Source organism: Balaenoptera borealis (genome assembly GCF_965194805.1).
Source record: "Balaenoptera borealis genome assembly, chromosome: 5".
Classification (NCBI taxonomy): domain Eukaryota; kingdom Metazoa; phylum Chordata; class Mammalia; order Artiodactyla; family Balaenopteridae; genus Balaenoptera; species Balaenoptera borealis.
Window position 1 is genome coordinate 8,651,668 of NC_138862.1, and position 15,773 is coordinate 8,667,440.

At 39.0% G+C, this 15,773-nt stretch overlaps 1 protein-coding gene across 15 annotated transcripts in view; it reads right to left on the reverse strand.

Moving 5' to 3' along the window:
* Positions 1-15,767, reverse strand: part of TTC3 (tetratricopeptide repeat domain 3) — a 136,379-nt gene extending 120,612 nt beyond the window's left edge. For 2 of the 15 annotated variants that reach the window (XM_082394568.1, XM_082394552.1), the window contains exons 1-6: positions 15,543-15,696; positions 3,236-3,390; positions 2,450-2,492; positions 1,976-2,126; positions 1,418-1,505; positions 144-197 (exon numbers count right to left, since the gene is read on the reverse strand). In XM_082394568.1, coding sequence (XP_082250694.1) covers positions 144-197; positions 1,418-1,505; positions 1,976-2,126; positions 2,450-2,492; positions 3,236-3,379 — 480 coding nt within the window. In that variant the 5' untranslated portion in view covers positions 3,380-3,390; positions 15,543-15,696. Of the gene's footprint in view, positions 1-143; positions 198-1,417; positions 1,506-1,975; positions 2,127-2,449; positions 2,493-3,235; positions 3,391-6,012; positions 10,841-12,555; positions 12,677-15,542 lie in introns of those variants that run through there. The other 13 variants (XM_082394555.1, XM_082394557.1, XR_014245343.1 and 10 more) reach the window with 12 other exon arrangements.
* Between the last annotated feature and the right edge of the window lie 6 nt (positions 15,768-15,773).

Consider the following 15,773-nt stretch of genomic DNA (forward strand, 5'->3'; position numbering starts at 1 on the left):
CAAAATATAGAAATCAGTACTTCTAAATGTTACCTATAAAATGTTGACTCTGTGGGCCTAGTATTGATACAGGGGGCAATGAGAAGTGAGAAAACTGCCACTTATTCAAAGTGGTTGTATCGTATTCCCATGTTAACACTTACATTTTCTATTTTATAACCAATTCTCAATAAGCCTCCAATAAAGAATGAATCATTCTGCAAAACAGAAAAGACAAAACATTTTTTTCCTTATTCGGCCAATCATACTTTAATTTTCTAGTGGAAAAAAAAATTCTACATTTTAGGAATACTACTGTTATGTACATAGTAGTCCACTTTCTACAGCACTTTCATGCGCAATTTACCTCTTAAGGACCCTAAAACAAGTCAGAAATAGTCTTACACAGGGTTCTAATAACAAAATGATTTAGTTTAACTTTTAGATGTATGGATTTTAAACTTTTAGAGGTATGGTTCATTACACCTACATTTTTTAATAAAATTACACTGGCTGGGCTTCCCTGGTGGCGCAGTGGTTGGGAGTCCACCTGCCAATGCGAGGGACACAGGTTTGAACCCTGGTCAGGGAGGATCCCACATGCCGCGGAGCTGCTGAGCCCGTGCGCCACAACTGCTGAGCCTCCGCTCTGGAGCCCGCGAGCCACAACTGCTGAAGCCCGTGTGCCACAACTACTAAGCCCGTGCTCCGCAACAAGAGAAGCCACTGCAATGAGAAGCCCGTGCACTGCAACGAAGAGTAGCCCCCGCTCTCCACAACCAGAGAAAGCCCGCACGCAGCAACGAAGACCCAACGCAGCCAAAAATAAATAAATAAAATTTTAAAAAAATTACACTGGCTGATATAAATTGCTGCAGAGGATTAATCTGCAGGAAATAAATATCAGAATGCCCTTTCTAAATTTAAGTTTGCAATCAGAATTATCAAGAAAAACACTTGGCTCCATAACCAACTGAAATGAGAAAAATTATGAAATGGCTTTCAAGGGAAAAAAAACCCTCAGTGTAGTACAGGGATACCTCCTCAAATCTGACATGATAAAGTTTACCCCAAAGAAAAAATATTTGTTGTGGTGGTGCTAACAGTGGCATGATTTTACGTTACAAGATAGAACCCATCACTTTTAGAACCTGCGGCAAAGGTTTCTGTGAACCAGGTGCACACTTCCATTTGTGACAAATTCTAATGTCTATTTGTTAACGACAAGGAGCAGGCCTGGTTCTCATCATGTCATGTCAGAACCATGAAAACAGCCATCTACCTGATCTTTCAAATACACAGCACAAACTCATGGATAGCAGAACAAGCTCAGGTTAACTATTACCCGTTAGCCACTATAAATTAGTAACATGGGCCTAATACCATATAAATATCTATATTCTTGAAATGCGGGAGAGGAACACATTCTATCACTTACCGCAGCTTTCTTTGCCAAATCCACAATATCTTCCATCAACTCAAGATGTTGTAATTTCTTCAAACTTATCTCAGAAGCATGAGAACTGCTTAAAGATAAATTTATTTTTTAAAAGATTAGGGTCTCATATATAAAATCCATTGAATCTTACACACAACTATATGCTATACCTCAATTTAAACTATTTGAATAAAATTAAGTTCTGTTATGTCACTCTAGGTAATAATAAGTTGTTTATTAGGTAGACAAAATACTATACTTTTTTCTTTCTTCTGTACTATAATACTGGTATTTATAAACAAGCATATTAATTTTTCCTTATTCAGCTTCAAATCTACCATCTAACGCTCTTCAGAGTTTCATTCATTATAATGTTACCATGATTATTCATTCATATCCAAATCCCAAGTATTAACTTTTTCCACTCCATTAAACGAAAGTAGAGTTGAACAGTATACAAGAATGAGACATAAGCCTTCCATTGCACTTGGCATTCCTCAGTACTGGGCAACACACTCTCACTGTTCATACAAAATGGGTTAATAAGCAGTAACTTACTTCGCCTCCACACAGGGGTGCAACCGTGATATTACAGAACTGTGTTGACGTTGAAACAGAAGTGGCCAGAAGACGTGTATTTTAATGGCATCACAGTAATCTTGCAGGATAGAAACAGGTTTACTACACCACATAGTGCAGATGTCAAACTCTTAATTAAAAAGAAAAAGTTTTATATTAATATTTTGTGCCTCATTTTGGAATGAATCGACACTGTTAAGGGAAAAGACAAAAATGGATATGGAAAGGTAAGAAATGAATGGATGAAATATTTTAACCTGTCAGATGTTAAGAATATCTAAGTGTTAGCTAAAACTCTATTTTAACAAAGAAAGGTTTTTTAATTTCTAGTGAAAAAGAATAATAAAGAATAAACTTTGTAAAGATATATAAGTCTGTTATGTTGATGTGAATGCATGAACCTCCCTTGATAACTGTTTCAACAAATTAAAATTAAAATACCAAAGTACTCACCTAAGTTTCCCTCACTTTGGGTATAATCTTTATACTGTCTACCCTGAAAAAGAAAAAAATTCTTTTGACTTGTATCTGGTAAATGCAAAAGTAACAGTCCTTGATTTTTAATGTAAGGGTTATCAATACTGAACTAAAAACTTACAGTACGTTTACTTTTACACTTTGAATACAACATCTTCAACCAATGAGTCTTTTGGCCTTTTCAGTGTTTCCCCCAGTCCGTTCTATGGCTCTCCCTGAGAGCCTTTAGTCTCATCTCCATTCAGAAAACAAGCTTTCACCAGCACTGCACATTCTCCTTGTTGAGACACTGCTTACTTTTCCGTCTGAAATGACCTCTTCAAAACCCATACACATCTCCCTATCAAATCTCGTGTAGCACAAAAATGTCTTTACTCAGATAGCTCTATACCACAAAACCTTCAAGAAGTAAATCTTAAAGGTTCTCATAAGAAGGAAAAAAAATGTGTAACTATGTATGGTGATGGACGTTAACTAAACTTATTATGTTGATCTCATGATATATACATATACTGAATCCTTATGTTGTACATCTGAAACTAATGTCATATGTCTATTATACCTCAATTTAAAAAAAAAAGAAAACTTTAAGAATACATACTGTTAAAAACAAAAAGTTAAGGGGATTTCCCTGGCGGTCCAGTAGTTAAGACTGCACTTCCACTGCAGAGGGCACGGGTTTGATCCCCTGGTCAGGAAACTAAGATCCCGCATGCCACGCGGTGCAGTCAAAAAAAAAAAAAGGTTAAGAAATCTACTTACCACCCCGTCACAGTAAAGTTGAGTCACACGAACATAATCATTGGACATAAATTCGGAGGCAAAGACACAATCATCCACATAAGGGCACTCTTCTAACAAGGCATAATCTGCTACAGTGAAATTTCCCAGGGCAAAATCGTCCATGGTGCACCATCCTAAGAGACAACAAAACCCAAATCAATAATTAAATCATTTGAGATGATATGAGAAGCAGTTTTCCTAGCTTCTATGGTATATCTGAAAAATACTTGGAACTTACACCCCAAGTGACCAAGTTCTCCAATGAGAACATTGAGCTCTGGAAGATTCTCATCCTCATTCGCTAGTTTTTCCCCTTGACTCTCCTCGAGTATCAGTTTAATCTATTTCTTCTTTTTGTCAGGTTCAAAGAATCACCATCTCTACCCTGAATTTAACTGTTTACATATCTCCTTTAGATGGAAGATAAGGGCATCTTATTCATCTTTGTATGTGCCTAGATGAATGAACAAAAGACATCTTTCCACTGCTGCCCTTTTACCCCAACTGCTTTTACTGCCTCTGTGAAATATGCTGTTTCATCATACAGAAACTCTGCCACATTCTCAACCTCCGGGCTGGAACTAAATCCTGACTCCACTGAGAAAACGGTGTCCTCTCAGCTGTTCATATTCTCCTATCCATGCCTCAGTGTGTGTGTCTGTCCCGGGCAAAGGGGCAGAGCTGAAGTGGTACAGGGAGAGTATGCAGCCTCCTAACCCCTCACAGCCGCATCCAGACCTGCCATCCTCCCAGCAATCGCTGCTCCTAATGCTCTCACAACAACTACAGCACAGGCTGCAGCAGCAGCAACGCCCCTTACATTATCAGCGACCATGCTCTTAAAACAAGTACTTCAGTGGGGGGAAGGGGAATTAGGGCTAGAGTTTCAGACTAAAGTGTGTTCCCCTGAAGAAAGCTCAATAACAAAAATGTATAGCTATCAGTGAATGGCTACAAAACCTAAATATCACTGGAAAATGCAGCATTTTATTACTTGTAACTCTTGCCCAAGTAGTGGCTTTCTTTTCCTATCATCACCAGCACCACCATTAACACCATTTTTTATACCTGTTCACTTTACCACTATTATCCCACTACGGTTATGATAAACCAAGTTTCTTTTTTCCTAAGCAAGACCACCATCAGTCCTTGGAAAACACATCTGTTTCTTTTAAGTAATCCTTCTTCTTATGCCCAATTTGCTGTACAACAACCTCACAATATCAGAAGCGAAGACCAATGACCACCTTCCTAGCAAACTGCCAGTACCATTTGTCCTATGTTGTACCAGGCGTTTTACGCGTACCATCTCACTGATCCTCACAGCAATTCTTCGCAGGCCCAATTATTATCGTGGTCACTGTACAGATGGAAAACATGCATAGCAAAACTAAGTAATTTGCTCAAGGTCACCAAGCTAGGCAGGATTCAAACCTAGGTCTTCTGATTCCACAGTTTCCTCTCAAACACTGTATTTCACTAGATCTACGTTTCGTTGTCACTGCCGTCTAGCTGCCGCCTGGCTGTTGTCACGTTTAAGAACACGGGCAACTAGTTCACAGTGTTCGCCTCTTTCCTCCAGTCATCGTTCCAGCCACAGCAACGTCCGTGTGGACAACCCTTCAGCACTCTAGCCTTGCAGCGCAACCACCTTCTCAACTAAAATGAAATTCGCGGCCCACCTCACCTCGGCTCTTCCTTCACAAGGCCACACCCTGGACCACTGCCCAGGTCTCAACCAGTTTTTAAATCTTTAACTCTGATTAGCTCCTCTCCAACCACACCCAGGAATCATTACGACTTACATCTCCCCTATCTCCTACCACATTCTTCAACCTCATCAAGAATTCTTCCTTTTCTGCCATTCAAATCCTCCATTTTCGTTTATTTTCACTTTCCTAATATTGGGTTTCCACTTCCACCATTTAAGGGAAGCTGCTTCAGTAAAGCCGTTAGCGACCTTTTCCAGTAGACCGGATATCTACAATGTCCGGAACCTGACCTGTTCTAGATGAACAATACTTCCAGAGTTTAGAGAATTTAACTCCAAAAGTAAACAATGATTAGAAAAAATAAAAAGACATTTTAGCACCCAAAGTATGGCACATAATATGGGACATATGCTATTCTGGGAAATATATACACTTTTAGACTCATTTGTCTTGCAAATGTTTTTTGTATATAAATACAGAAAGAGCCAAGAACGGTCTGTCACAGCCCACACATCACCATCGTGGCATCAGTTACAATACAATTAACGTGCTCATACCTGGCAGACTGGGCCACTGTGACACCATGCTGGTCAGTCACAGCCTGGCATATCTCACTGATACCACGCCCTACACCAACTGTACCGTAATTACGACATTGGTGTTACTTTTATTTTCTGTTTTGTTTTAACCAGAGAGGCGATGCGGCATAGTGGTTAAGAGCATGGACTCTGGAACCAGACTGCCTGGCCTTGAATCCTGGCTCTCCCATTTCCTGAGTGTGTGATCTTGGACAAGTTACTTAACCTCTGTAGGCTTCAGTTTCCTCACTGAATCAAATGAGGACAGCAACCCTACCTATCTGATTAATCCATTAACTCATTCAAAGTGCTTTTAATAGCACACAGTATATAGGAAACGCTACAAATATCAGCTAACATTAACATATTAGATAAATGTTTTTTTAATCTGCTATTTGGATGCCTCTAACTAAATGGTCTCCCTTAATTGCTAATTCCAAAGAGCACTTTTCAGCTTACAACTTACTTGACGCTGTTGACCACTTCCTCCTTCTCAGAACTCTTCATTTGGACTCCAAAGACCATCTTCTCGTTCTCCTCCTATTCTTCTGGCTGCTCTTCCTCAGTCTCCATGGGCTCTTCTTCTCCATTCCCCGCCACCCAAATGTCAACTCTCTTTTCTTCTCACGCTTACTCTCTCCTTGGGTGACCTTATCCACCATACCCATGGCTTAAAACAGCACTTTCTGAACTTCCATCATTTGCATAGCTTCACCACAATTTTTGCCATTTCCACAGATCCCACGTATTTTATTTACTTAATATTCTCTTCTTTTTGGGCTCACTTGGCCTAAGTGATAATATCCATGATATTATAGGTGTGAAATACAGCTTACGTTTTTCAGACACGTTAAATTCCTAACTATTAAAATTTTTTTATCTGTGTACTACTTTAAATTACCTCATACTCACTGTAGCAAACCACGGCTGACATGTCCAAATGCTGAAGACTCTCAAATCTCTCCAGGCTGGGTTGCATCTCATGACTTCTAGACCCTCCCTGTCGACTGCTACTGGGTCTTAACCAAGATGTCCCGCAAGCCTCTCAGATTCAGTAAGTTCAAAAACAAACTTATCTTTTTCCTCAAGAACAAATGAAACCAAGTTCTTTCCTCTTTCTGTATGTTACCAGTTAATTGCTCTACATGCCACCTGGTTACCCAAACCAGAAATCTGGAGGTCAATCTAGACTCCCCCAGTCTCCTTCCACATTCCTAACCAACCTGACCATGAAGTCCTGTCCTTTCGACTCCTCTAAGGAATCCAAAATTACCACATACACCTCTTCATGGCCACTGCCAATGCCTTGGTTGTAGCTCCATCTTTTCTCCTCTGAACTACTTAAACAAGCAGTTTCTTAATTGGTGACTTGCCTTCAATCTTGGCATCCCCTAAAACTCTGATCATAACACTTTACTGCTTAAAATAATTCAGCAGCTTCTCATCATCTTCAGGATAAAGTCCAAACTCCTTACTATAGCACAGAAGGCCTTTTGTGATCCTGTTCCTGCATTTCTCTAGTCACTCCGTGACATGCAACGTAGAAGCCAGTCATACTCAGGTGTCTGTCATTTCTAAACAAAGCTTATTCTGCAACCAGAATGCCTACCAGTCCTTAATACTCGATTGCAGGAAGCATTTCCTGAACTTCTCACTACCACCAAGTTTATTTTTGCACCGCTTCTCTGTAAGCCCTGAGCACCCTACTCATATCTTTTTGACAGCAATTTTCATACTGTTTGGTCATTACAGGTTTCTCTCTGTAGGTTCACTATGTCCAGAGGGCACACTGTGTCCTACTCATCTTGATTCCCTATCTCAGTGCTTCCCAAATTTTTAACTTGCATACCCCAAAGTAGAAAACTTTGCCAAATCCACTTGTCAACTGTACTGTTACCTATTTAATATTTTTATTTAGACTAACTCAACTTTTAACTTAGATGTAAGCTTGTATTAATAGAAAGTTTGTTACCACCAAGAAATCTTAAGTTTGGTAAGACAGAATTTTTTTTCCTAACACAAACTAAAATGAATATACTACAAAAATTAAATACTAATGTAAAGGACTTCTGAGTCCATCAATTATGATGAACTAATGGGGCACTCCATGACTGCAAAACAAAGTGGATGCTAGATTTTTTAAATTTTGCTGAGCTCATAGAAATAGCCAACACTTAAAACCACCCTTTCCCCCCAAAGCAACAAACCTCTAGCTAGAAACTAAACCTGACAGTCAACAATGATAAATCATAATGCCAAGAGCAATAGTGGGATCATGGGCCAAAAGCAAAGTGAGAAAACTGAAAGGTTGGTCCCACGTAAAGCTCCCAGCCAAAGCTAATACAAATCCTATCAGAAGGAAAGTACCCCCAAATCAGACTCTCAAAATTCCCACAGAGAAAGATCAATCAATCAGAAGTTCATAATTGAAAATCTCTAAGCACAGGAGGTGACAATCCACCATAAGGGAGGCAACAGAAAAAACAAGCAATACATTTAGACCCCTGAGGACATCAGACATTGGGATTGCCAGTCTACAGAATATAGATTCAAAAAAATGAGCAAGCAACATGAGACTATAAAAAATGACTGGGTATAGCCAAGAAAGAACCGAGTGATACTTTAAGAAATTAAAAATATAATTGTTAAAAGTAAAGGAAAATAAAACACATGGGTCAAACAGATGATCAGGCACAGGTGAAGAGAAAATTGATGAACAAGAACATATGCCTGATGAAATTACCCAGCACTTTAAGTTCTGGCAAAGATACAAGGAAATGAAAAATATGAAAGACGAAAAATAAGTGATCTGGAAACAGTCTAATACATATATATCCAGTTAAATTTCCAGAAGGAGAAAATAGATAAAATCAGAGAGAAAGTATTTAAAGGGCACAAGGCTCAGAATCTTCTAGACCTCATGAAGACAAAATTCTGAATCAGGAAACACATGTATCCAAAATAGAATAAATAAAAAGTAATCATCACCTAGACTTATAAGTGAAGATGTAAACCAAAGACAGAAAATCCAATGCAGCCAGAAGAAAAATAATATTTTCTTCAAATTACCGTAAATAAAACTGGCAGCAGACAACTTTGCATGTAGAATAATATATTTACCATATAAACAGAAAATAAAGCATCAACCTAGAACTGTATACCCATCAAAATTATCCTCAAGAACAGGGTAAAATAAAAATAATTTTAGATAAAAAAATGAGTTGACCACCAAGAGACCTGAACTAACTTCTAAAAGTACCAATTAAAAATCATAAATTACCTGACTGGATTAAAAGAAAAATCTAGTAATATATTCTTCGTAAGAGATACCTAAAATCTAAGGACATAAGAAAAGTGACATGAAAATGAAGAAAAAGGTTATTCCAGGTAAATTACCACCAAAAGAAAGGTGGGATAGACCAAACAGACCCTAAGACAAAAAACAAAATTAAGCGTGGAGAGAACCACAACATAACAGAAAAGGTTCAACCCACTAGGAAAACAATGTTTAGCTTGCATGTATCTAATCAAATAGTCTCAAAATACATAAAAATGAAAACTGTTAGAACTACAGGAAGTCTGTTAGAAGGTAACAGTGGAAGACTACATCTCTCTCATGACAGGTCAAACAACTGAAAATTAATATAGACAGTCTGAACACAATTTACAAGCCTGATCTAACACATACGTAACAACTAGAGAATACATACTCTTCACAAGTACACACAGAATAGTTATCACAGTTCCCTATGTACAAGGCCATAAAGCAAGGGCAAACAAATGTTTTCAGAAAGATAAAATATACAATACATTCTCTGACAACACAATTAAGAAATGAACGAAAAGGAAAAATGTTAATGAAGAAACATTTGGAAATTTTAAAGCATATTTTAAAGAAAACTTTAAAACACATAAGTCAGAGAAGAAATCAAAATAGGAATTTTAATAATACTTAAATTTAAAAGTTAATGAAAATACCATAAATTAAACCATGTTACATAAAGCAAAAATGAACTGTGAGGAAGCGTATAGCTTTACATGCTGATAGTAGGAAACAGGAATGACTGAAAATTAGTAAGTTAATCATGCAATTTAAGTTAGAAAAATAATAAACAATAAACTCAAAGAAGGAAAAGGAAGGAAATCATAAAGGAGAAAAAAATCGATGAACTAAAAAACAAAAATAGAACAAATTAGGCCAAAAATTCATCCTCTGGCAAGATTAATAAAATAGACTAACTTTTGGCAAAATTAATGAAAAAAAAGTCGCACACAAATAATATTCAAAATGAGAAAAGGGAACATAACTACTAGTAAAAGAGATTAAAGAGAATTAAGACAATACCATGAACTTGATGCCAATAAATTTTTAAAAATAAATAAAATTTACCAAAACTGACTAAAAGAAATGGAAAACCTGAAGTCCTACTACTATTCAATTGCTAATTATCAACAATTTACAGTCCTCCACACACAAAAAATTAGATCCAAATGATCTCACAGATAAAGGCCACCAAACTTTTAAGAAACAAATCACTCCAATCCAAACTGTCCCAGGGAAGAGAAAAAAAGGTACTACTCTGCAAATGGCATAAAGCCAGTGTAACCTGAAAACCAAAATCAGACAAGATAGTCAATAAAGAAAAACAACAGGTGGTTTCATTCATAAACAAATACAAAAACCTAAATAAAATACTACCAAACCCCACCCAGTTCAAAAAAAGACAGTCCATCAAGGTCAATTTGCGTTTATCTTAGGAACGAATGTAAGAGAACTAAGAATTTTTAAATGTATAAATTGGAATCTATTACACTTAACAGATTAAAGGAGAAAAACCACAAGATATTGTCAACAGATGCAGAAAAGCACGTGACAAAACTGCAAACAAAGATTCCCCTAACTTAATAAAGAGTATCTATAGAAACTCATAGCAAACATTTTTAAGGGGGTAACAATTTTTTAAAATCAGGAATAAGACATGTAGTCTCACTATAATCACATGTATGCTCTCTATAATCACTTCTAATGAATAACCATAATCACATCCACTGAACATAGATCTAAAAGTGTGCCAACAAATTAAGGCAAGAAAAAAAAAATTAAGGGAAAATAATTGGAAAGGAGAACCCAAAAGTGTCACTATTTGCAAGTGATATAACTGTCCACATACAAAACCCAAAAGAATTACAGAATATGTATCAGAATAAGAGTTTATCAAGTGGATGACTGAAGATCAATGTAAAAAAAATCCATTGAATTTCTATTAACTAACAAACAGTCAGAAAATAGAATCTAAAAAGCATCATTTGTAACAGCAACAAAACTACTAGAAACCCTGGAATCAACATTTAAAAAGTGTTAGATCTGTAAGAAAAAATTTACAAAACTATATCAAAAAACATTAAAAACCTAAATAAATGGAAATACATACCTCAAATCTTAAAGATTTCAAGTCTCCCCCAAACTAATTTCAATCATTCCAATTTATTCCCAAAGAGTTTTTCATGTCACATGACAAGCTGTTAAAGAACAGCTAAAACTCAAGTGCCCCCCAGATATCAAGATTTCAGGTAAAGCTGTAGCATTAATAATCACGACAGTGTGGTATCAACACAGAGATAGACAAGTGGACAAGTGGCACAGAAAGGCGAACGAGAAACAGACCCACACACACAGAAATTAAACATGTAAAAGAGGTGGTTCAGCAGATCATTAGTGAACAGCGGGCCAATTCAATACACGGAGTGAGGTCAACTGTAGCCACATGGGGGGAAAAAATGAATGTGGATCATTACCTCACACCATATACAAAAATCAGTACCAGATGGATTATGAACTTAAATGTGAAAGGCGTCATTTTAAAACTTCTAAAGAGAAACACAGGAGAACGACTTTATAATCCCAGGGCAGGGAAAGTTTCCAATTAGATTACATTAAAATTAAGAACTTCTGTTCAGCAAAATACACCATGAAGTGCAAAAAGACAGACCACAAACTAGAAGAAGATATTTACAACGTGTATACTCAATAAAGGATCGATGTTACCAGTTTGTTAGTTTTAAAAGACAACCCAACAGAAAGATGGGTAAAAGATATGATGAGGTATTTTTTTGTGAACAAAAAGGACAGATGGTTCACAGACAAATGAAAAGATGCTCAAACTCATTAGCAGTCAAGAAATACAAATTAAAACCACAATGCACATCATTTCATATCCATCTGATTTACAAATATTAAGAAGTCTAACAGTAATAAGTGTTACAGAGAATATAGATCAACTATACCTCTTACACACTACTAATCAAAGTATATAAATTGACAAAACTGCTTGCCAAAGTATAAGCTGGTACAACCACTTCAGAAAACAATTTGGTATCATTTTGTAAAGTTGACCATTCATACCCCATAACCCAGCAATTCCACTTCTAGCAAATAGCTTACTACAGTGGTATTCCAACATTTTTTTACTCACAAACCACGCTTTAAAAATTACATATTCTTCACACTTTAAAACGACATCTAAAAAATTTCAGTCCCAAGTTTAAATAATTGCAAAGGATGAATTTCTAGAGTATCACAGTGACATTTTAAAACTGGCATATCATTGGTTTAAAACATCATAATTATTACAGCATAGAGTTGATCAAAAAATAACTAGTATATATGCTGATAATTAAACATAAAAGTTACATTTTATTGGAAATGCAGCTCTTGAAGAGATGGGAAGTGTCTGGATTAAAAGAGGTGCTCCCTAACACTACAGCTGCATGTATTTTAGATTATCCTTTTGTTTTCCATGGAGAGTTTTTCAACTGGGACACTACCCTGGTAAGATCCCATATGAGTGAGCGCTATGCATTCCTAATTTAAGGCAGAAGTGCTACTGTGAGAGGGAAGGTGAGAAAGTAGAACCAGGAGGAAGTTTCTGTCACAGGCTTCAGGCATTACCAGTTTTACGAAAGGGTACACATGGAATTTAATGATCACAAATTGATTCATTAATATTACCTGTGCCCAAGTACTCCTCAGAAAATCTTTATTACTTTCCCAGAGGTCATATACCCCAGTGTGAAAAGTAGAGAAATTCTTGCAACTATGTACCAGAAGATATGTACAAGAATCTTCAAAATAGCAAAACCTAGAAACAACCAAAATGTTCATCAACAGAAGAACACATACACTGTGTTATATTCACCCACAGAATATTACACAGCCGTGAAAATTAATGACTTACATCTATACTGAATATCAGTGACTCTTAGAAACATAACATTGAGTGAAATAAGCAAGACCCAGAAAGCTGTATCCAGTATTCCTTTTTTTAAATTCAAAAACAATAGAAACCACACAATACATTGTTGAGGGATGTATACATATCTGATAAAATTATTTTTTAAAAAACAAGGAATGACACACACAATTTAGGATAGTAGTCACTCTGGAGGTGAGCACATTCAATATCGGTCATTTTGATTCCTGGATTGATCATTTTGATTCTTGGATTGAGTGGTGGGTTGATAGGTGTTCATTTTATTGTTTTGCTTCACAACTTGCATATATGTTACATATTTTGAAAGTATCAAATATTACATTAAAGAGGAAAGAAGATTTTTTAAAAACCGTTCATCATATGCAAAAAAGTAATTAAATCACCTCACCCGCTATTAGAGAGGTACATCTAACATACCATGGAATTATCTTACATCAACCATTGGAACTGATACATTAGGTACAAAATAAATGTTTACTGGAATTAATCTTATGAGAACCAAATGAGATAAAGACTGAGCCAGTTAACTGTGAGAGATGAACCCATAGGCTGACACAGGGCTAGAGCAAGAAGCCAAGGTGGCTACAAGCAAATTTAGCCGCAAGATAAAGTTATAAGGAAGCTGGTCAGTAAACAGAAGGCAAAAATGTAAAAGTCAGGTAACATACAGTGTTAGCAAGGCTGTGACAAATGGGTGTCTTCACTCAATACCAGTGAGAGTGAAAATTAGTGCAACCACTTTGAGAGCTTCTGTGATATTTAGTTACGTTGAAGATGCATATATCCTAGTATAGAGCAAATCCACTACTAGGTGTATTTTCTCGAGAAACTTCCAAACGTGTGCACAAAGCAGACAAGTACAAAGATGTTTATTGCAGGATTGTTTTTAGAGTCAAAAACCAGAAACAAAGCCCATCAACAGGAAAACGGATAAGTAAATTATGGTATATTCATACAATGGAATTCTATACCAGCAATTAAAATGAATGAACCAAACACAATTATCCAATTTATTCATATGTAAATCTGAAAATGTGATGCTGATCGAAAAAAGCAAGTTGCAAAAAGACACATTGTTTAATACCATTAAAGTTTAAAACACACAACCCTATATATTGTTTATGGATTCACCGTGATCAAAGTATAAAATATGCAAGGGAATGATATACACAAACCTAAACACAGTGACAACCTCTACGGAAGGAGGGGCAGGAACTGAGAGCACCTCCATATTTTGCAATTTTAGTTCTTTTAAATTAAAAAGAGGATCTGAAGTAAATTCGGCAAAATAATTACATCTGTAAATCTTAATCACGGATTGGTTAGATACCCCTCTGTATTTTATGCGTGAAATCTTCCAGAAATTAAAAGGAAGAAAAACCCGGAAAATTAGGCAAGAGTAAGAAAATTGAGCAAATGAACAGCGAGAAACAGACACGAAAACGCAGCCCTTGAGCGCAGAGCACGAACCTTTGAGCAAGAGGAGGAGTAGTTGGGTCTCTAATGGGTAATGGGTCTCTAATAGGATAAAATGCACATTTCCTGCAATACAGAATGTCCTAACTAGAGCTGTAATTATGAGGAAACTGCTCCCAAGGGAGGAGTAAAACCTGTACGGTGTCTACCTTGTTTCCCTCGCCATGACGCTGGGCAGAAGCAAGAGAGTTAATTCACGTGAACGCCATAAAACACTATATGAACCGTTAAGTATTATCAAGAACGCCCAGGATCGGCTAAAAGGTATTTGCCCAGGTGTCGTGTACATATTATTTTGAAAGGAGTCTGCAATCGAAGATCTTTGGGCGTGTAGGGCGCCTCTGAAAATAGTACGCCACACTGGTACCAACCAACATTCACCTATGCCTTGACTTGGCCCTTGGCCCCCTTATTCCGCCCCCAAAACAGGCTGGCTCGACCGGCCACACCTGACATCGTAAATATTACGGCGCAGCTGGCCAGACCCGCTGCTGTCCCCCCTTCCCATTAGCGCTGGGGGAGGAAGTATGCTCCGAAGAGGCGCAGGGGACGGGGGAGCACTGCACTGATTTCTCCCTCCCCGTCCCCTCCCCGCGCTCGGCAGCCATTCTCACGAAAACAGGTGGCGCAGATGTAGGAAACACAAGACACAGAGGAGGGGCGTGCAAGAACTTTCACGAACACCCAGGAACGACGACCTGATCACGCACTCGACAGGACCCAGGCGCGGCTCGCGCGCGGGGACACGCGAGGACGCACCCCCGGGCGGGCAATGCTGCAGGCGAGGGCCACGACTACAGGAGGCGCGGCCACGCGCGCGGAGAACGCGCATCCCCGGAGAAAGGCAGTAACACAAACGGGGGTTCCCACACCGCCGGGGCGCCACGCCGTCGCCGGGAAGAACCAGCGCGGACACAAAGGAGCCGGGAGGGGACACACGGGCGCGTGCCCACCCGCGCTCAGGCCGGCGGACCCTCCGCCTAGCGAAGGTGTCACCCGCGCACCGACTGCGGCGAGGGTGCGCGTGCGGCCGGGGGATGCGCACACAAAGGGGCTTCTCCCACCCTCGCACAGAAGCCCGGAGGGGGCCACACTTAAAGAAGGAAGACACCAGACAAAGGAAACACACCCACTGAGACCGACAAAAGCGGCCACACACTCCCCCCCTGCACCGGCACCCAACCAGCGCACACACACCGCGGGCGCCACGGCCAACGACGCGGGGCGACGCGCACACACCCACACTCACCACACACCCACGGAGGGGGTGTGGAGGGCCCCTCTCCCCGGGCATCTCGGCTGCAGCGCGACAAGGTGACACATCCGGGAGCCCTGCCGCGCGCCAGGTGTGCACTCACCGGGGCCCGCAGCCCGCGAGCCTCGGACGCGGGCCGCCGCCGCCGCCGCCGCCTCAGGCCCTCCACGTCAGCCAGCGGGCGGGCAGGAGCGGCCGGCGGCGCAGGCGGCAGACGCGTCACGT